The sequence below is a fragment of the Malaclemys terrapin genome, chromosome 8, assembly GCF_027887155.1.
Source record: "Malaclemys terrapin pileata isolate rMalTer1 chromosome 8, rMalTer1.hap1, whole genome shotgun sequence".
In the NCBI taxonomy this organism is placed as follows: Eukaryota; Metazoa; Chordata; order Testudines; family Emydidae; genus Malaclemys; species Malaclemys terrapin.
In genome coordinates, this window is record NC_071512.1 from 18,060,362 (window position 1) to 18,081,213 (window position 20,852).

The 20,852-nt window shown below is 41.8% G+C and overlaps 1 protein-coding gene across 11 annotated transcripts in view; it reads left to right on the forward strand.

Moving 5' to 3' along the window:
- The first annotated feature begins 1,535 nt into the window (after window positions 1-1,535).
- Window positions 1,536-20,852, forward strand: part of TCERG1 (transcription elongation regulator 1) — a 46,642-nt gene continuing 27,325 nt past the window's right edge. For 3 of the 11 annotated variants that reach the window (XM_054036981.1, XM_054036986.1, XM_054036982.1), the window contains exons 1-7: window positions 1,538-1,661; window positions 3,840-4,065; window positions 7,983-8,135; window positions 8,446-8,743; window positions 10,992-11,234; window positions 16,963-17,025; window positions 17,705-17,941. In XM_054036981.1, the coding sequence (XP_053892956.1) occupies window positions 1,567-1,661; window positions 3,840-4,065; window positions 7,983-8,135; window positions 8,446-8,743; window positions 10,992-11,234; window positions 16,963-17,025; window positions 17,705-17,941 (1,315 nt within the window). In that variant the 5' untranslated portion in view covers window positions 1,538-1,566. Of the gene's footprint in view, window positions 1,662-3,169; window positions 3,262-3,839; window positions 4,066-7,982; window positions 8,136-8,445; window positions 8,744-10,991; window positions 11,235-16,962; window positions 17,026-17,704; window positions 17,942-20,852 lie in introns of all 11 variants that reach the window. The other 8 variants (XM_054036983.1, XM_054036985.1, XM_054036990.1 and 5 more) reach the window with 6 other exon arrangements.

Here is a 20,852-nt window from a genome sequence, read left to right on the forward strand (position 1 = left end):
ACTGGTTTTGGACACAAAAATAAGTTGCAGTTACTCCACTTGTATGTACAGTTACCCACCTGTCATACAATGTAATTTTACAGGAACAATGTTTAGCCTTAGTTTGAAATTTACTGTGCAGATACTCTTCTAACATATACTGTGCTGGACAGTCTCCTAGATATTCTGTCTCTTTCACACACACACAAAATTGATTTATGTATTTTGTATTTATTGTTGCTGGGCAGGTGGAGTTATTTTATCTTGATTTTATTTTTCAAGCACTCCAAACTGTACTTGCCAAAAGGCAGCTGGCCCCAAAGAGTGTGCAAATGAAATTAAACGTGACATGGTCAGTGGCATTGGAACAATTCTTATAGTGGGGTGCTGAAAGCTACTGAACAAAAATGTAAACCCTGTATATAAACCACTTCGAGCCAGGGGGTGCTGCTGCACCCCCAATACCGCTAGTTCCTGGACATGGCAATGTAGGAAGGGGAGCATGGAAGTGCCAATAAGGTTATGATCCCAAGCATATGTGGGGTTTTAAAGGTGGGATGGGGGCTGTTACTTATCCTCCCCCTCGCTTCTCAGGGGCATTGCAGCAGAAGCACTATGCCTCACCTACAGGAAATCTAGTCATAAGAAATCAACTAAAGATATCCCTGTCCTTCTGCCATCCTCAAAAAGGGAGCTGGTTGCCATAGGAGCCGGGGAGACTCACTCAGTATATGGGAGCTTTGCTTCCCCAGTCAGGGCCCCCCCTCCAGCAGAATGACCCCTGCTGCCAAGTGTTGGCATCTAGGGCAGGCCGTGGGGCAGCTGCCAGCCTGTCAATGGTTTTCTCCATAGGCCAGTCCCAGCACCTTGAACTCCCCGGGCAGCCAGCCCGACTCTTGGAGTCCAGGGTGCTGCCCTCCTTGCTGGGGCACCGAGAGGCAATCAGCCCCTGCACCAGGTGCAGCCACCCAGCCCGCCTCCGCCACCTGCCCTGCGCGTCCCTGCCAGTAACTCACGCATTTAGCCTGTGAATCAGACAATAATACCGCTCGCTGATTGGCTGGCAATGTCCTAACTCTGTTCCCTGATTCGCTAGAATATCTTAACTTTGTTTCCTGCTTCGTTGGCACGCTCGCTACTGCCAGAGGGTCTCCGATTGGTTAGAGTTGGAGCCTATCCCCTTTTATGATTGGTTGCATGCAACGTCATTTTGTTTTTTGATTGGCCGGCACATAGCTCATTCTGATCTTTGATTGGTTAGTATCCTATTTGCCCTATCTTTGAATTGGTTGTATTTTTCTTTCCGTTTTTCTGATTGGCTGGCATCTTATGTGAGGTCAGTTCCGGTCTCCCCGCGGGTCACGGATCACGTGACATGGGTCGCCTGGGCCACTGAGGGGAGCGGGACGGCTTCTCGCAGCCAATCACAGCTTCCCTTACTTCCCTCGTTCAAAGTCGGCGGGCGCGATGGCCAATGCCGGTTAGGTCCCGCCTATGTGTGTAGTGAGCGACGGTCCTGGTAGCCAATGACGTGGGGCGCGGCCTGGCGGCGGAGGTGGCGGCTTCGGCGGGGCTGGTGAGGCGGCGATGGCGGACCGAGGAGGCGGTGGCGGCGCTGGGGCTGGCGGCGGCGAGGGAGACGCGGGGGCGGCGGCGGCGGAGCGGTACAATAATGAGATCAGGTAGCGCAGCCCGGCGGGGCTTCAGGGACAGAGAAGAGCGGGGTTTCACACGCCCCGCGCCGCGGCCTGGCCGTCGGGCCTCCCCCACCGACCCCTGCGGCCGCAGGCTCCTCCCCCAGGGCCTTGTGGTCCCGCGCACCCATCCTTCACTCGCGGTGGTTTCGCAGGGTCTTCCGCTTCTCCCCCACAGCGCGCCGGGCAATCTCCCCGTGAGCCCTGGGTCCGGCAGCTCCTTCCCTCTCTACCTCCGCCGGGCCCCGCCATCCCTCTGTGCCCCCTCCTCCCCGCCGATCCTTCCCTCCCACCCCCTCCGTGCTTCCCCCTTGGGCCCGGCGACCCCTCTCTGCTCCCAGCGCAACCGGGCCCGGCCACTCGTTTGAGCTCCCTGCAGCATGCTGCCTGTAGGCTAAGCACACCACTAGCTGTGTCCCCTGGCGAGACGCACGGTGTCCAGGGCCTCAAGGGGCAAATGCAGCTGTGGCTGTCATGTTTGATTTTTCTCTGACTCGTGCTCTCCTTCCATGCATCCCAAACTGCAGAGTTGCCCCCTTGGTAGTAATTGTATAAAGCTAGAATTAAAGCATTCCATCCTTTGGGGCAGAAGTGGTGTCTTTGGTGGGGGGGTTGAAATACAACCAACACGCTGGGACTCTCATCCTGATTGGGGTGTACCACAACAGAAATCTGAAATAACAGTAACGCTCTCTGATGCCCGGTACAACAGACAGGAACTAATGCCAGCATGAGTGGTAAAATAGCTTTCCTGGCCTTACTTAATTGGAACAGAAGAACCTGCCATACTTGTTCAAAGGTCCATCTAGCCCAGTATCCTGTCTTTTGACAGTGGCCAATGCCAGGTGCTTCAGAGGGAATGAACAGAACAGGTAATCATCAAGTGATCCATCCCGTTGCCCATTCCCAGCTTCTGGCAAACAGAGACTAGGGAAACATTATGGCTCCTGGGAGCACATAACCTGGTGTTATGGCGATAGGTGTTCTAAAAACTATAGTTCTGTCTTAACAGTACAATTCATGGTGTTGCTGATAAATCCCTATGCTGTTTGGGACCTTGCTCTCTGACTGTCATTTGCCTTGTTTCTGTCTCATCACCGTTAAGATTAGCTGGGATGCTGTTATTGTCAGTTCCTAGGATGATGTTTTCCAGGCCTCACAGAAGAGTTTTCTCAGTAAAGAGTGCCCCTATATTTAGAATTTGCTCCCTTTGGTGCTCCATCACTGTTAGAGTTTGGTGATCTTTGGGGCATCATTCAAAGCACATTAATTTTGTTTTGCTCTTGGGCATCTCAGGGTTAGTAGCAATGGTCAGTTATGTACCACTTAGTGGGCTGCCTCTATAAAACCTATGTAAAACAGCACCTGGTTTCTAAAACTGTAGGTGCTATATGAAACTTAAATCAGCAGAAGTAGAAGTCTATATAATCTGAGTGCTGAGTTGCATGTGTTTTGCCGTTCACCACCTTATAACCTTTGTTTTTTTCAATTTTGAGTCATCATGCCAACATTGGTATTGCACTGGCACTAAATGGTGGGCAAAATTGTTTTCCTGAGAGCATCAGAAGAGCGTTTGTTGGTTGCAAAGGTGAACGTTTTTTTCTATATATACACTTATTAAGCTGCCTGTGTAGTGGGCTGGGTGGCACATTGGGTTTAGTATATTAGCCTTTCATGACTGCAGATCAGAGTTCAAATCCTCCGTTAGGTCATAAGTGAAAAGGATGCAGATGGTCTCATCCAAGTCCCTGGTGGACACTCATTCACATTATGAAATAACTAAAAACCTTGGCACAATCGGCAGCCATTGCTCGAGAGGCCTAAGATGTGACTATAGATAGACACGGTGATTCAGGTCATGTTTGAAGTGCTTTGGCAGAGCTGTGTGAGGGAAGCTTGCACAGTGCCTGTCCGTACTAAGATGGTTCAATCTAAGGGTCACTCATTTTCATGAGTGAAAAAAATCACATTCAGACTTCTAATGAATTTAAATTGTGAGGGGGGTAAACCTATTAAAGTACTTGTACTTTTAATTTTATCTATTGAAACTTGACAAAATTTGTCATGTCCTTCTGCTTTTACTAGTTTCACTTTTTGTAACACAAATTAATCTATCCTGCAACTAATCAGCAAACACAAATAGTTTTCTTCTGGCTTTACACACAGAATGGCTCAGCAGCAAGCACTGAGATTTCGTGGCCCAGCTCCCCCACCAAACGCTGTCATGAGGGGTCCACCACCTCTCATGCGCCCACCTCCACCTTTCGGCATGATGAGAGGTCCACCTCCACCACCTCGTCCTCCCTTTGGACGTCCTCCATTTGATCCTAATATGCCTCCAATGCCACCTCCAGGAGGGATTCCTCCACCAATGGGGCCTCCACATCTACAGGTAAAGAGTGTATGGGTTTGGTTTTCTGTTTTTGATGTGGATGGATGTGGTAAGAACTCAGCAGCATTCAGAAGTGATTACAGCAGGAAAAGAAAAAAGTAAATGTTAAAACTAATTGGGTTTTGATCTTACCCTTTTTTATCACACTGCATGTTGTTCAAAAATACCTCTAATAGAAGATCCTTCACATTGTTCCGAAAGGCAAACATAATGGAATCATGTGCACAGTTAAGATGAGTTCATTGACAAAAAACTCCAGTAGTGCAGAGGTAAAATTCTCTGGTAGTGCCTGGTGTCCTTCCAGATCATCAAGTTCAACTACACTCTAACTTCTGAAAACCAGGTAATGAAGAGTAGAGCTAACACAAATTAAACCTCAGAAAACCATGAAAGTTAAGGTACATGCCACCCCTGCAATATAACTGCTCCTTGGAGCTGACCTTAGCCACTTGAAATGGTTTAATAAGGGTGGTGCTATAATAAGACATGAAGAATAAAAAGGAGACTGTCCCATTGTGTTGTGATCAACAGTTTTTAATTCCAACATTTATCTGCATGCACTCCAGCTGAATTCCTTGTGTTAGATGTGGTTATATTGAACGGTGGATCGCTTAGTTGGAGCAGTTTGGAAGAGTTGTTACTGTGATATGAAAAGAGGTGCATATGTACCTTGAGGGATCAAGCAGGCCTAATTTCAACACTGGTTCTGTAGAGGTGTGTCAGTAGTGGTGCACAGTCATCTTGTCATGTGGATTGCCACCAGTCTAGTGAAAGGATTGTAATATTTAGCAAATTTGGGTTAGTTGCTCTGGAGTGGGCTCAGTCTGTGTAGTTAGCTCATGTTTGCTATACCTGACTTAAACCAGAGTTTTGTCTTAGCAAAGAAATGTACTTTGTCCTACAGTGCTTGTAGGTGCAGTTCCCTGAGTGTTCTGCAGCATCTCCAAGGATAGAGTGCTTGTATGTGTGTTATGGGTGGGTTGCAGTTTTGCTCAGAGAGAATGGAATTAAGATTGTGTTGTGGTGATGGCATATACCTTAACTGTGTATTTCCTGGTGTTTAGGAGGGTGAGCCTGGCACCTTTCCCACTGCTGGAGGTAGCATGGGGAAGGTGGGGAGTTCGGGATTCTCACGCTAGTGGAGGAGTCATGGGAAGGAATTGTAGGTGTATTTGTAAGGGAGGGAGGAAGATTGTGCGCAGATGACTCCACTTCTTTTCCCTCCAAGCACGTCACTGGAGGGGAAGGTGCCCAACTGCCCACCCTTTATGGTAATGTTCTGTTCGTGCTTCTGAGCTGCCAGAGAGCAAAGGTTTCAGAGGATGATCCCTTATTTGTTGAGGAATTGTAGAAAAAATACTTTTTTTGGAAACCCATTTTTTTTTAATCAAAGCTTTAAGTCATCCAACTGGGTTTTCAAAGACATAGTGTTTGATCTCGTACATAAATAAGGTTCGGTATCTAGGGTGTTCTGTCTCCTCAGTAGCTGTGCCAGAGCACAACCCTGAGGGGCAGAGCCTTCATCCCACTCCCTCCCAACCCCCCCGGCACTACTCTGATTCATACACACACATTCCATATTCCCTTGCTCTCCACCAAAAAAGTTATAAGAATCAGAAGAAGTTATGATCAGCTCATGCTAGTGGAGCTGTGTATCAAGAACCCTTGACCAGATGACACAGGATATGCTTTTCTTTGATCGCATTAAATTCCATTGTTCAGGAAAGGGTGAAGACTGAGTCATGATTACGTTATCCTAACCACTTACTATCTTCACTGTCTTGTTTTTAAGTTCTTGCCATTACTTTTAAAGTAAAAGCAGAGTTTACATGTAGATTTCATAGCATTTTTAAAATATCACTTTTAAACCAGAAATTTGGACCTCTGGGTGAAATGTTCTAAAGAGCCCTGCAAAATGAAGGCAGAGAGCAAGGAACTTGCACAAAATGCATTTCCTGAAAACTGCCTGGGGTAGGCCTTAAACTCTCAGTGCCTGGGTGCAGCTAAGGTCCAGTGATGACAGCATGTCATCTTGAGCCACCTATTCACTCTCACAGCAGGCTGCCTGCAGACCTGTTTTTACAGAGTCCCATGTCTCGCAGCATATATATGTTTAAATGCATCCATGATGCTTGTGCCAAACTAGAGTTACAAACATTGCCCTCAATAACTTTTTCAGTATTGCTTCCTGAAAGGGCCGGGGGGGGCACATGCTAAGATAAATCTTGAGTGACTAAGATCAGTTTGGGACGGATCAGAGCCTTAGTTTGAGTCCAGTTCTGCACAAAAAAAGTAGACTAACCAGATGATTTTGTAAAATGCTGTGTTTTAGGGGGTCTGTATTTTGGGGACCCCTGGCTCAAATGACCCCAAATTTGAACTGCTTACACTATCTAGCACAGCAAATTTCAAAACAATCAGAATATACATATGTTTTTTAGAATACTTAGAATAGTCGATAGTTTAAACAGAAAGAAATGCTTAGTCTTACCAACAGGAGAGTTGTTGCTTTGCGATTATGCTAAAACAGTGATACTCAAATTGAGGCTCGCAAGCCATGAGTGGCTCTTTAATGTGTCTCCTGCAGCTCTTTGCAACACATGATATTAAAGCACTGTGATTCAATTATTAACCAATCAGGATGCTTTTATAATGTTGTTAACCAATTGTAATTGATAAAAACAGTAATACCTGGTCAGTCATTTTTCTGTGAGAATATATATAAACTAAATATTTCCCCTGCATTACTGTTTAAATATGAATGTATAGTAAATGAAGCAATGAATTCACACTACTGATGCTCTTTTGGGTAATGTTGATCTCTAGTTTGGCTCCTGAACCACCGAGGTCTGAGTATCACTATGTTAAAAGTTCACGTACTATGGGGGGCATGCATGAAATAAGAATTTAGAATTATATTGGGGTGTATCCAATTAGCATTAAGCATTTTAAAATTAAGATTTTTTTGCTACCTTTGGACATTTAGTAATAATGACTTAAGTTGAACTAATCCTCTGCTGGATCATCTGTTAAGTGCTTTACAAAAAAAAAATATTCACAGCTGATATCTCTACTTTGTTGAATTTGTACAGTTTCCCCTTAATGTCTTAATAGTAAACCATTAGCAGGTAGATAATTAAAAGGTATAATGGATTGTAATGAATTGTCTGCTTCTGCAGTGGTACACCTGCTCATACCCCACTTTGTATATCTCATTGTATAATTGTCTTGTGGCTTTACAGTGAATTCAAATGATTTCTAGCTATTGATGCCTGGAAGACAGTTATTCAGCACGTTCTCTCTCCTGTTTTCTTTCACTTGCATCTCCTGTAGGGATATTTTTTTTATTTCTCTCTTCAATGAGGGGGGAATCATTTATTCCACCCCATGCCTCTTCTCTTTTTACAGCCACTTCTTTGCTGCTCTGCATTTAGTTTATACCTCAAGGCTTGACGTATTTGTTAAAGCTGTTCTCTGTGCTATGGTTTGACTTGTCATAAGATGTGGCCCTTGCCTTGGTATTGCTATTTGAGGCCATGGCTACCCTATGGGCACTACAGTGGCATGGCTGCATGCTGTAGGTCTGCCACTGTTAACCCTGTATTGTAGATGGAAGGGGATTTTCTGTCACTGGGGGCCTTCCACTTCCCTAAGCAACAGAGCTAGGTGGATGGAAGCATTCTTCCACAAGGCTGAGGATTTTTCATAACCCCTGAGTATGCTATGTCAATCTCAATTTTAAGTGTAGAACAGGCCAGAGATTGCAACATTGTTTCAGTGGACTGTATTAGAACAGCTCTGAACACTGTTACTAAGTCTTTTCTTGCTGAGGCTGTGCAGTCAAGTGATTCTGAATATGAACACAAACTGTATATGGCAGTCCTGTGACATTGTTACTATTATATGAATTTACACAGAGGCCACCATTCATGCCTCCTCCCATGGGTAGCATGCCGCCGCCTCCTGGTATGATGTTTCCTCCAGGGATGCCACCTGTCACTGCCCCGGGAACTCCAACTATGCCACCCACTGAAGAGATATGGGTAGAAAACAAGACTCCAGATGGCAAGGTAAGACTGGAACCAAATACAACAAGGAGCTATCAGGAATAGTGAGTGACTGTTACCATGTTACCACATATGATCTTGTTTGCATTGGTGGTGGTGGTGTGTTGATCTTGGCCATCGAGGCTGCAGATTGTGTATAGTAAGAGTCTTTGTTTTTGTCATGCTGAATAGATAGGCAAAACAGAGCCATTTCCTTTTATTAATACGTATTCATAGAGATATTAATTTTTGCCCTCATAATTTGAGAATGGGGGAGTAGGCCCTTCATTGTGAAAACATACTATTGTTTGATAATGACTTTTCTACTCTCTAGGTCTATTTCTATAATGCACGAACGCGTGAGTCTGCATGGACCAAGCCAGATGGGGTAAAGGTTATTCAGCAATCAGAACTGACACCAATGCTTGCTGCACAAGCCCAGGCCCAGGCGCAGGCCCAAGCCCAGGCTCAGGCTCAGGCACAAGCCCAGGCGCAGGCACAAGCCCAAGGTGCCTCCACACCAACAACCAGTAGTCCTGCATCTTCAGTGTCTCCATCAACATCATCAAGTCCTCAGTCCTCCATGACCTCCACTACAACCACAGCCACTTCAATTTCACAGACCATTTCCAGTGAGTTACTGTGGGTTTCTTAGGCTTTGTGAGAGTGGGAAACAAATGCTACCTTAGAGGAAATACTGTAGTAAAGACTTAATGTGACATGTGGCCCCTCTTCTTTGCTAGGTATTTGTCTTTGCTGCTGCTGCTACCCATATGTTCTCAAATAACTATTAAGCATCTGTTTGGTTATCGATATACTTCCAACAAAACTTCAAATGCTTTATTTAGAAAAGGGCAGACATTATTTTGGAGGGAGGGGTTGTTCCACCAAGGTGTCCCATCTTACCTGTCTCCAGGATCCAACCTGCCCTTCTGGTTGAGAAGGTGGACATGTCAGTGCTGCCTCTGGAACAAGCCGAGTTGATTGTTGTAGAGCAGAACTTCTGCTTTTTCATCCTGCAGAGCATCCCAGTGCTTCAGTTCCTTTGTGTTTGCATGACAGAACAAACCAGGAGAGGGTTCTGAGGTTTATTGATGAATGATCCATGAACTGTAGTTTTGAAAACTATTGCTCTTCACATGAACTGAGCCACTACAATGTTTCCAGCTCACAGCAGCCCAAGGGAATAAGGGACTGACCTTGTAGAATGTATATATTTAGATTGTAGACATAGCAAATAATCTTACAGTTGACTCTTCATCTTGAGTCATTATTATGTCATTATGTCACTAGATCTAGAAAGCTGGAAGGTAACTACCTAGCCTATTCTCGTGATATATTTAAGTGTAGTGTGTAGGGCATTATTTTATAGGCTGTGTAGCCATTTGTTAAATATGTAACAATGGTCAAGAATCAGACAAATGTTTAGGTTCCATTCCATATCAGCTTTGAGATCCATAGTTTACTCACTGTAGTTTTCTCTGCTTTTGATGCATATCTTTATACTGAGGCCCCTTTTATGTAACTTAATAGAATAATGTAGAAGTTGACTTGACTCTTGGCTGCCAAAAATGTAATTTCCTGACACCAAGCAATAATGAATTTTGCCTTTGTTCTTAAGGAAGGACTGTTAATGTTGATGCCTGTGGTCAGGTGCTAAAGCTTGTGTTTTAAAAGATCAATTTTCTCAGCATTCAGAATCCGTCTGTAAAGTATTGGGCGTCAGAAGAGCTGGGTTCTAATTCTGACTGTGCAATTGATTTATTGTGTGACCTTGAGCAATCATTTAATCTCTGTATGCCTCAGTTTCCCTACCTTTAAAACAGGAATAACTCTCTCACCCTTTGAGAATTGCAGATGAATAGTATTAAATATATACTAAATATTAAGTATCTTTATATTATTGAAAAAGTGAGTTAATCACTTTAATAAATACTGAAGAAAATAATTTCCTTGCAATCTGTTTTTATGACATAAATTTAATATCTAAACATAATCACTTAGTACAAGAAAAGTGATATTTCTCCATCATTGCACTGTATTATCTTGTAAATTTATAACATTGCTTTCCAGGGTAAAATAAATCAAAATGATGCCTAGTATAAGTTTAATTCTTGAAACGCATTGGCTGCCATTTTTCCTCCTTTTACTCCACACATTGATATGCAACATTAGCATCCTGTTGAAGGCTAACTCGAATCATCCTGCAAGAAATGTTGAACTGAATGTTTAATATTCATTTACCCACTAGGAGGCACTGAAGGCCACTAGAATTCTTCCAGCCCATGACTGAAAGCATTTTTCTAAACTTTTCCTTGATTATACAAATTTTGTGCAGATATTTCTCCACACTTGAATCACAGTTGCATGGCCATAATCTAAGAATATCACACTGTTGTCATGTACATGCACATGCAGAACTGCTGCCTTTATATTGTTTAAACAACAATATTCTTTGCGCGTTAGTTCCTTCATTCAAGGTTTTGTACAACTTTCCCCTCCTACTTGTCTCAATCTGAGCAGAGGTTCAAATTTCACTTATCACCCAAACAGGTTATACTAGTTCTCTGGTAAACAAAGCAAAGAAACTTTTGCCACTGTCCTAGAGATTTGTTAGTTGTATTATACAAACAAGGGGGCAAGGGAAATAAAAATTGACCTTTTTTTTGGAATAATGTAATGTCACAGGGTGGAGAGAGGGATTTTTCTTTCCAGCGAGCATCTTTTCCTTATGTGTGTGTCAGTAAGGGATGAAATACTGTATAGTTTGTGTAGGGAAGTATTAGTAAGAGCTCACTTATTTACAGTTCACATGTTGTACCATTTAAGAAAACTACAAGTTTTTTTTCTTTTCTTCTTTTTTTAAATTTTTTTTATCAGCACCGACAACACAAGACCAGACCACAAGTTCAGGTGTTTCAGTTGCTACATCTTCAGTTAGTGTTTCAACCTCCACTCCTTCTGCTACACCTGTGCAGACTGTACCCCAGCAAGTCCCACAGACGTTGCCTCCTGCAGTTCCTCATGCAGTACCTCAGCCAACAGCAACAATTCCTGCTTTTCCACCCGTAATGGTACCTCCATTTCGTGTTCCCCTTCCTGGCATGCCTATTCCACTTCCAGGTAAATTGGTAAACTGTAGTTGTCTTGTCAACTATGTGTCCATGTTGTCAATTTGTTTGCACTCGTGCCAACTGTGTATGGAATTGCCTAAATCCTCTCCATTTAATTTGTTAGTCTCTAAGGTGCCACAAGTACTCCTGTTCTTTTTGCGGATACAGACTAACACGGCTGCTACTCTAAAATCCATTTAGAATGTTTTCTGAAATAATTCAGGTTTAGTGGACAGACTTTTTAAGTAATAGTCACTTGAAACTCTTTTTTTACATATTTAATTTTCTGATACAGTTATTAGAAAGTAGTTATTTAAACATGTAAAATACTTGTTTTGGATAATACAAATAAATTAGAATTAGCATGCACTGAAAATTGCATTTTATAAATGGATTTTTTTTTTAAGGGATCATGTCTATACTCCAGTCCCATACAAAGTAATGAAGAGCTGGATTAATTCTCTAAGTGACTCTGAGACTGTTAATCAACTGTAAAAGTAGTTTATTGCCAGGATGCTCTAGCACTACATTTTTTTTCATATAGCAGAATTCATGGTTGGTATGTAATCATTGCTGTCACTTCATTACTTGGATTTAGAGCTTCAATCTTATGCACAAACGTGCATTAGGAAATGGAATAAAACTAGAGAGGAGACTAAAAGTGAATTACATATTCTAGAGTCTCTCTAATATCCGGGGACCGTCACGGCCACAAGTACACTGCATACATATTCAGAGCAGAAAGTATTACAATTCAACACTGATATCAAGTGTTCCCAAGCCTGATCTCTTGCAGCAACCAGGCATAGTGTCGGAAAATGAGCAAAAAGACTTGAGCTGTAGGGGCTCATGTTGAAGCTTAGTCCACGTTCATAGATTTTAAGTGCTGAAGGGACCATTGTGATCTAGTGAGTCTGACTCCTCTATAACACATGCCATAGAACTTTCCCAAAATAATTCCTAGAGTATATCTTCTAGAAAAACATCCAATCGTGACTTCAAAATTGTCCATGATGGAGAATCCACAACCCTTGGCAAATTGTTGCAATGGTTAATTACTGTCACGGTTAAAAATTTACACCTTATTTTCAGTCTGAATTTGTTTCGCTTCAACTTCCAACCATTGGATTGTGTTATACTTATATCTGCCAGATTGAGGAGCCCATTATTAAATACTTGTTCCCTGTGTACGTACTTATAGACCGTAATTAAGTCAGCCCTTAATTTTCTCTTTGTTAAGCTTAAATAGATTGAGCTCCTTGAGTCTATCACTGCAGGGCATGTTTTGTAATACTTTAATCATTCTCATAGCTCTTTTCTGAACCCTTTCCAATTTATCAACATTCTTGAATTGTGGGCACTAGAACTGGACACAGTATTCCAGCAACAGTCACTCATTGTCAAATGAAGAGGTAAAATAACCTCTCTACTCCTACTCATGATTCTCATGTTTATGCATCCCAGGATCACATTAGCATTTTTGGCCACAGCATTACACTGGGAGCTAATGTTCAGCTGATTATCCACCACAAATGACCAGTCTTTTTCAGAGTCATGATTAGAAAAAATCAACTTTGTAGGAGTGATGCAACACCACAATTTTGTTTTAAAAAGGAAATTATAGGGAAGTCATCAGCTTAAACAAGACAAAATTATACCAGGTTGAGGACAGTCGTCTGGTTGATATTGAATATTAGGAAAGTAATTTAGAGGTCTGATTCTTTACTCCTGGGGGAATTCTGCGCCACTGCGCATGCGCAGAATTTATGTTCCCTGTGGATTTCTTTGCTTCCCTGCAGAAAATTGACTTTCTGATGGGGAAGCAAAGGGAAGCCACAAGAGCAGTCATGGGGCCCTCTCCAGCAGTATGTTTTGGGTGTCCAGGGCAGCTGGCAGAGAGAGAAATCATTGTGAGACAGGGGACAGGACTGGGGAAGACCGGCTGGTTGCTCCTGCCCCGTGCCAGGCTCAGCTGCTTGTCCCAGCTAGGCTGGGGAGGACGGGACTTCCTCTTTCCCTGCATGGCATCTGGGGCCGGGTCAGACCCACAGCCAGATTTCTCCCCCAGCTGCAGGAAGCTCTGCATCCTCCCCCTCCCCCGGCTCCTTCACCCATCACTCCTCAGCTGCAGGGGTAGGGATCCCTGTACAGGGAGCTGCTCTCCCATCCGCCCAACCCCCAAGTATCCAGACCTTCTCATACCCAGACCCTCCTGCTCAGCCTCACCCCCGCACTCCAAACCCCCCTTGATAAACCCCACTCTCCTGTAGCTGGACCACCCCAACAAGCCACCCGCACCTGGATCCCCACCCCACCGAGCCCCAACCGGCTGCACCTGGATCCCCACCCCACTGAGCCTCACTCCCCCAGCTTCTGGACCCCACCTCAGACCCCCCTACCCCTGCTGAGCCCCAACCACCTTCACCTGGACCCTCCTGCGGAGTCCCACTACCATTACACCGAGAACCCCCCAACAAGTCTCTGTGCATCCAGATTCCACTGCACTCGGATCCCCCACTGAGCCACCCACACCCAGATTACCCCACACAGAACCCTCTCACCCCACACCTGGATCCCCACACACTGAGCCCCTCCACACTTGGATCCTACCTTGCTGAGCCTGCCCGTCCACACTGGTGCATCTGGAACAGAGGGGCAGGGCCCTGGGGTGTTTCTGGAACAGGCCCGGTCCTTGCGCTGTGTCGGGGTTAGGTGCAGCCTCACCACTGAGTCTCTGTCTGGAGGGGTAGCTGCTCAGTGATCTCCCACCTCTGTGCAACCCGTGGCCTGTGATCCCCAATCCCATGTTGGAGCCTCCACGTTTATTTGACAGATAAAATTTGCAAAATTTTAAAATATCGTGTGCAGAATTTCTAGTTTTTTGGCACATAATATTTTTTGGTGCAGAATGCCCTCAGGAGTAGATTCTTACATATTTTGGGGAGTTAAGGGAAAAGAATAACTAATTATTAAGTTTTAAAATGTGCAGCTTAAATCAGGATGAAAAGAGTCTGACTACTCTTAACTTCAGTTCCTGCCTCCGCCAGCAAATGATCAGTGTAAGATGAAGGATCCAATATTCTTCATGTAAAATGCATATTCCGCTGCTATTAAGTGTAAACAGGCAGGCAACATTTGAATGATCAATACAATAAGGAAACAATTTCAATATCCAAGAAACTGGCCATGAACAATGGACACTTGTATTTTTTGTAAGTTTCCAGTGCAGAAACTCCCACGTTGAACACCACACTGGAAAAGAAGAGGAAAGTGTGAAAAACAAACAAAAAAACATGGTTATCTGATGGAACATTTTCCTCAAATTCTCTCAGAACATCAATATAGTTTCTGAAGTTCTGGAAGATTTATACCTGACCCATTTTCCCTTTTCACTGGGAAATAACACATTGGATTGAACTGGGAGGACTCCATGCCATTTTGAATTTGTTTTCTTTGATTGTTCTAAATACACATTCTCTTTGATTACGGAACAAAACTATGTTTTGTTTTGGTTTTTAATTCAGCTAAATTTGGTTTGACTTGGTTGTACTTTTTTTGTGATGTTTCTAGAAAGCCTTGGAATATTCCCACCATAACTATAAAATGCCTGAAGAGATGAGTTTTTAAGAAACAAGCTAAAATGATCCCGTTAAAATATTAGCAGAATTTGAAAAGACACATTGAGCATAAGTGTGTAGCTCTTTTGTGTTAGGCAGTGATGAACGTGAAGCCATCCAGAGAGATCACTTCATATTAAAAAAAGAGCTGAGTAGTGCAATTGACAAGTGCTCTTGACATTTAAAGTTCTGCAGCATATTGTGGCATGATACTAAATTAACTCTTCCATTGTGTTAATATCTTATGATACTAAATTTTAAGGTCGGTCCGCTTACTCTTAATTCATATGTGAAAAGCTATCTATACATTTAAAAATTTGTCAGAGGAAACAGCTTTTTTTTTTTTTTTTTTTTTTTTTTTTGGCTGTAGTTGCTAAGAAGTCTGTCTGCGCAGCAGTAGAACCAATTTCAGTGATCAGACAGATAACATTATTTATCCTGATTTAGTTTTAGGACATACTGTAACTTCCTTAACAAAACAGAACTTTTGCATTCATTCAAAGGCTGTATCATAAAAAAACCCAACAAAACTAGACAAACACTTCATTCAATACCATTTGATTCAATGCTTCGGTATCTTCATTCATTCATACTACATAAAGTTATTAGAAATTTTAATAAAAGAATTCAAAACTAAAGAGCACTGAGATTTGATCTTTTCTAAAAGATTTTTTTTTAATAAATTGGTAGTATATTTAGTGCATTTTCTATATTAGATTTTTGATAAAGAAAATTAACATTTATTTTGGTTATAAATACAGGGGTTTAATTTCATTTTGTGTTGTGGGAATTCCCACCTCTTATCTCTTTTATATGGTAGGAATTGACACATTTTAGGGTCTGGGGGTATATTTCTGAGTTTTTCAGTTAGCAGTCTGAAAGTACTGGATTGATACTCAAATATTATACAGTCATGACCCCTTCCCCCTAAAATGAACTGTCTTCTGGAATCCCTTTTTTTCCTCCCTTTTATTCTCTCATCTCTCCTAGTGATTTTTCATCTCACTGAAGGGGATTAGATGTCACAGTTTCCATACCTTCCAGTGTCATTTCTTCAGTGAGCTAGAAAGCAGTCCATGGTGCTACCTCTCCCAAAGGCTAAATGTTCTGTCTTCACAGCATTCCTAACCCATGCAGCTCCACAGACTGTGACAGAGCTAATACTTCCTACCACTGACCCACCAATGCAGCTTCTTTGTTTGTGTATATTTCTTCACCCCTTCACAGCTTTTTCTTTATGGGTAGGTCTACACTTACGTCCGGGTCCGGCGGTAAGCAATCGATCTTCTGGGATCGATCCCGGAAGTGCTCGCCGTCGACGCCGGTACTCCAGCTCGGCGAGAGGAGTACGCGGCATCGACGGGGGAGCCTGCCTGCCGCGTCTGGACCTGCGGTAAGTTCGAACTAAGGTACTTCGAATTCAGCTACATTATTAACGTAGCTGAATTTGCATACCTTAGTTCGAAGTGGGGGGTTAGTGTGGGCCATGCCTTTGCCTCTTCTCTTTCAGCTTCAATGCCTTTCCCTAATGACCATCACCTCCTCTTTCCTTTCTGGTTGAAATTGTGCTTTCCCTGCTGCTGCCACCACCACTCTCACCCTTGTCTTAATTGATTAAAATTGTACCTCCACTGTTGCTCCTGCCTTCTTTCCAGCTGGAGTAGGAGCAGAATGAAACTGACAGTGACTGCATGAGTTTCTGTAGCTGCTTCTATTGGCCTCTTCTGGGCAAATGCTATGCGCAAAACTACCCTCAGCACAATCTCCTGTAACGTTGTCTCATAGAGAGGGGTGAGATTCTACCCCACACTGAATTTAAACCCTTGAATCCTCTCTCAGATGTTTTATAAAGTCCTAATATATGTTACATTTTAAACTGCTGGTTCAATGTAAAACAGTAAATGTTGCAGTAACTTAGAACTAGTTTTATAGTTGATCTGGCACCACTTTTCATAATATGTTGGAACAAAGAAGAATTTACATATTCCTGCCTGGGATCTGTCTTTTCTATTGGAAAATGGCATTTTAAATTGTAGCAGGAAAATTCATATTATTCAGACTCCCAGTAATTGCCAACATACAATGGCAGCTTTCCAACATGCTTGCTTATCCATTTTACAGGTGTAGCAATGATGCAAATAGTCAGCTGCCCGTATGTAAAGACAGTCGCTACCACCAAGACCGGTAATTTTTAAAACCATCTTAGTTCATTTTGTCTGTAAGTTGGCATGGTAGTGAATGTTGTTGTTTATCTTTTATTTATTTATTTGCTTTCCCCAAATGAGTGGATCTATATATTTTTATTACCAAAAAAAGTCAAAATGAAAATATATTGGCCAGCAAACAACTTTTCTAATGAGTTATTAGTGTTAGCCTATTTAGTACAAAAAAACTACACAAACTCACATTATTTTAATCATTGACTTCTGCGATAAATGTGAACCTCTTCATGCCCATACTTCTTAGTTCTGTTTTGTGTGTGTGGGATATTTGTGTTTTTTCTACTTCCATTTGTACAGTGACATGACTGCTTGCATGTTAGTATGTATGTGATGTATGCGTGTCTTAGAATAAATCTTCATTTCAAGGTTGTGCATTGTTTGAAAATAAGCCATTTTCAGGAACAAATATGTTTTCATACAAAAGACAGTTACTTGTTTCTTCAATAATGTACTGTTTTGGTTTGGTTTTTTGGTCCCGGGTTAAAAGACATTACAACTAGAAAAAAACTTATTTTAAAGTTATATTAAACTATATGCTTAGTTGATTATCATAAAACAGTATTTTGGTGCTTTTGTGTCACAAAATGATGTTTCATTGTCACTCGCTCTTTTGTTTTGTTTTTTATTGCTCCTTTATGTAGGTGTCTTGCCAGGAATGGCTCCTCCTATTGTACCTATGATCCATCCTCAGGTTGCTATTGCCGCTTCACCTGCTACTTTGGCTGGAGCAACAGCAGTCTCTGAATGGACAGAGTACAAAACAGCAGATGGGAAGACTTACTATTATAACAATAGGACTTTGGAATCAACATGGGAAAGACCCCAAGAACTAAAAGAGAAAGGTACAGCATTCGATTTTAGAGTCCAGCCACAACTAGGTATGATCACTTTTACAACTTAACATTATAAACGTTGTTGGAAAATGTGAACGAGAATTACTTTAATCCTCTTCTCCCTTAATTAGGATTTCCAAAATGTGCTAACTTTGAATTGGATATAGGTCTTAGAGTTAAAACATATTTGTTTTCTGCTATGGTAATAGCTGTTCATTGCTGTCAAACCATGGAACACTTAGATGAATGATGCATTTATTTTCCAGGAGAAAGAAGTTGTATTCTCATACTAGTATGCTTGAAAAGATCTCTGTGGAAGGACAAAAAGTGGAAAGAATTTTTTAGTTTTTAAAATGTTTTATATGTAATTTTACATCCTAATGATAAACGCATTGAAGAATGGAAATCTGTGAAAGCACAAAGTTTAGAGATTGAGAAAAATGAGTTTGGGATGGAGAGAAAGGGGAGGGGATGAATAGGACAAAATTAAATTAGCAAAAAGAAAAGGTTATATTCCATAACCCCAAATTCATTTAACCCAAATTACATCCATGGGGGGGGGGTCCCCCCACCCCCCCCAAAGGTGATCCAAATATAATGCCAAAAAGAAGACTAGAGAATGAAAATCCCATCAAACATTCTGATTCTAGTATCTACAAAATTTTTGCTATTCTTCACCAGTCTAGTCAGGCACAGGTAGTTCTTCCTTTTCCCTCTTGGTTGAATTTTTATATATATACATAAACACACCTGCTTAAAATAACTCTCAACCATGCTAGTTAAGACTGCTGCCCAGGACCTAGTTAAAAATTCAGTTCTCACTAACTCAGCTTACTTCTCCTGAATTGAGAGGTCCTTAAGACAGAGAACATCTGAATTAGGTTCCCTGAATAAAGAAGCATTTTCTAGATCCTCCAAATATATAAAATGTATTTTAAAGGAAAGTAATAGGTGCAGAACAATGCTCAGAAGGCTGTCTCTCTGCAGTTGCATTGTATAGTCTTTTTTAGGCAAGAGCTGTCCATTCCGGAAACTGGACTGCACCCTTCACTTGAGTATTCCATCAAAACTTAATGTATAAAACGTTCTCTAGTGGTTCGGGAACCTGTGCAGAATTCTTGGTATCCAAATGTGTGTCTGCTTAAAATTGCTTTCTAGTATTTCAACCTCTTCTGTAATGTTCTTTAAAGTTCCAAAGTGCATTTTAAAACTTTCATTCTCCATTTTTAATATCTCTTGAATCTTGATAAATGTGTAGTTTATTCTAGAGAAGTTCAACAAACTGCAGTTTTTTTTGGAGCAAAAGTATCTAGCTCACCCTCATTTATTTTGTAGCTCTTAATGCATCCAAAGAAATTGCAGACTTGTCATCTCCCTTCCCAAACCCATGGACTCCCTAACCAAATTTTAATGTCATGAAAGGGAAGGAGATAGACAGCAGCTGATCTTGCAGGGAACTCCTTTCTGAGACCTATTGTCACCAGACATAGTATCAAAAACAAACGAAAAACAAACGAATCCAGAAAATAAGGGTGCCCTAACAGTATATAAACAACAAGCTGTTTGTTAAAAAGGCAACAGCCTGCAAAGGAAGTCTATGCCAGGATGGTGTGCTGCTGATAGCAACCCTTCTGCATCAGATAAGACCCACTAGAGCAGCCTGCAGTGCAAGTCAAAGCATTCAAATAACTTCCTCTTCCCCAATATTTGTTGATTGGATTTTAGGTGAAGAAGTAGTCTCTGTATTGGGGTTAGAGAAATAACTCTTTCTATCACACACAATATTCTTTTATTAAAATTTAGTGCAACTTCAAGCCCTCACTTTATTATAATATTTGATGGTTAACATCCTTAGCTGACTATTTTTCCCAAGTGACTTGTTTCTATTGATGTAACCTCCTTGTCTTATTTTTGACTTCTAATATTTCCTAGTGGCGTTGGGACTAAGTATAAGAACAGACATGTAGGCTGCTAAAGGGCAGTTTTAATTACAATTGTGGAATCCTTGCATGTAGCCTGCTTTAAGAAATATGTAGAATCTGAGTTCTAATTTATCCTGCTAAACAAGGAATGTGCATGAGCACTTCAGGAAACTGGACTGAATTTGAAGCTCTTGTCACAGGGACACACCCTGAAAATCACATCTCTCTCTACTGTATTTACATGCAGCATTTACAGTTCCTATAAAAGAAAGAAGTTGGGGGGGGGGGAATATTCTCTTACAGGTTGTTTACTTTGTGCGTTTAGCATTACTTGTATTTGGTCAGTTTCCCCTGTATTGTCTGTGAGGTTCCTGTTTGCTGAAAAGGCCAGAATTTAAAAAATAAAATAAAATTCAGTTTTCTATCAAACTTAAATTTTTAGAAATGAGCCAATTTCAAAAATTAAAGTTGACTGTGTCACTTGAATCTTGTTAGGGCTGTTATATGGGTAGCAAGGTGTTAGAGGGATTCCATTTAAATTATTTTCTACAGTGAATGGCCAGGATGCCTGTTCTTTGGGTCAGATTCTCTGCCCCATTCCAGTTCCTTCACAACATCTAAACAACAGAGAGCAACCAGAATTTGGCTTCAGCTGCCAAGTTGATAATTCTCCCAGCAGAACTTCTGCCTTTTGGGCGGAGGGCATATGGGGGCGGGCGGAAGAGTAAGGTCCACTACAGCAATTCATACACTAACTGCCATAAGTTAGGGAAGACTAACTTACATTGGGGCTGGGATACTGTGAGATCAGGAACCCTAACTGACTCCCCTTTTCCCCCATGTTGAGCAGATCCTGGCACAGGAGAGAATCTGGCCCTTTGAGGATGACACTTAATTCTCTGAAGAGAGAATGGCCAAAAAAAAAAAAAAAGTACAACTTGAAAAACCACATTGATAAACTGAATCTGATGAGTTCAGTAAAAATTGTAAGTTACCGCAGGCAAACTTTAAAAAAAAAAAATCCTTTTTCTTAT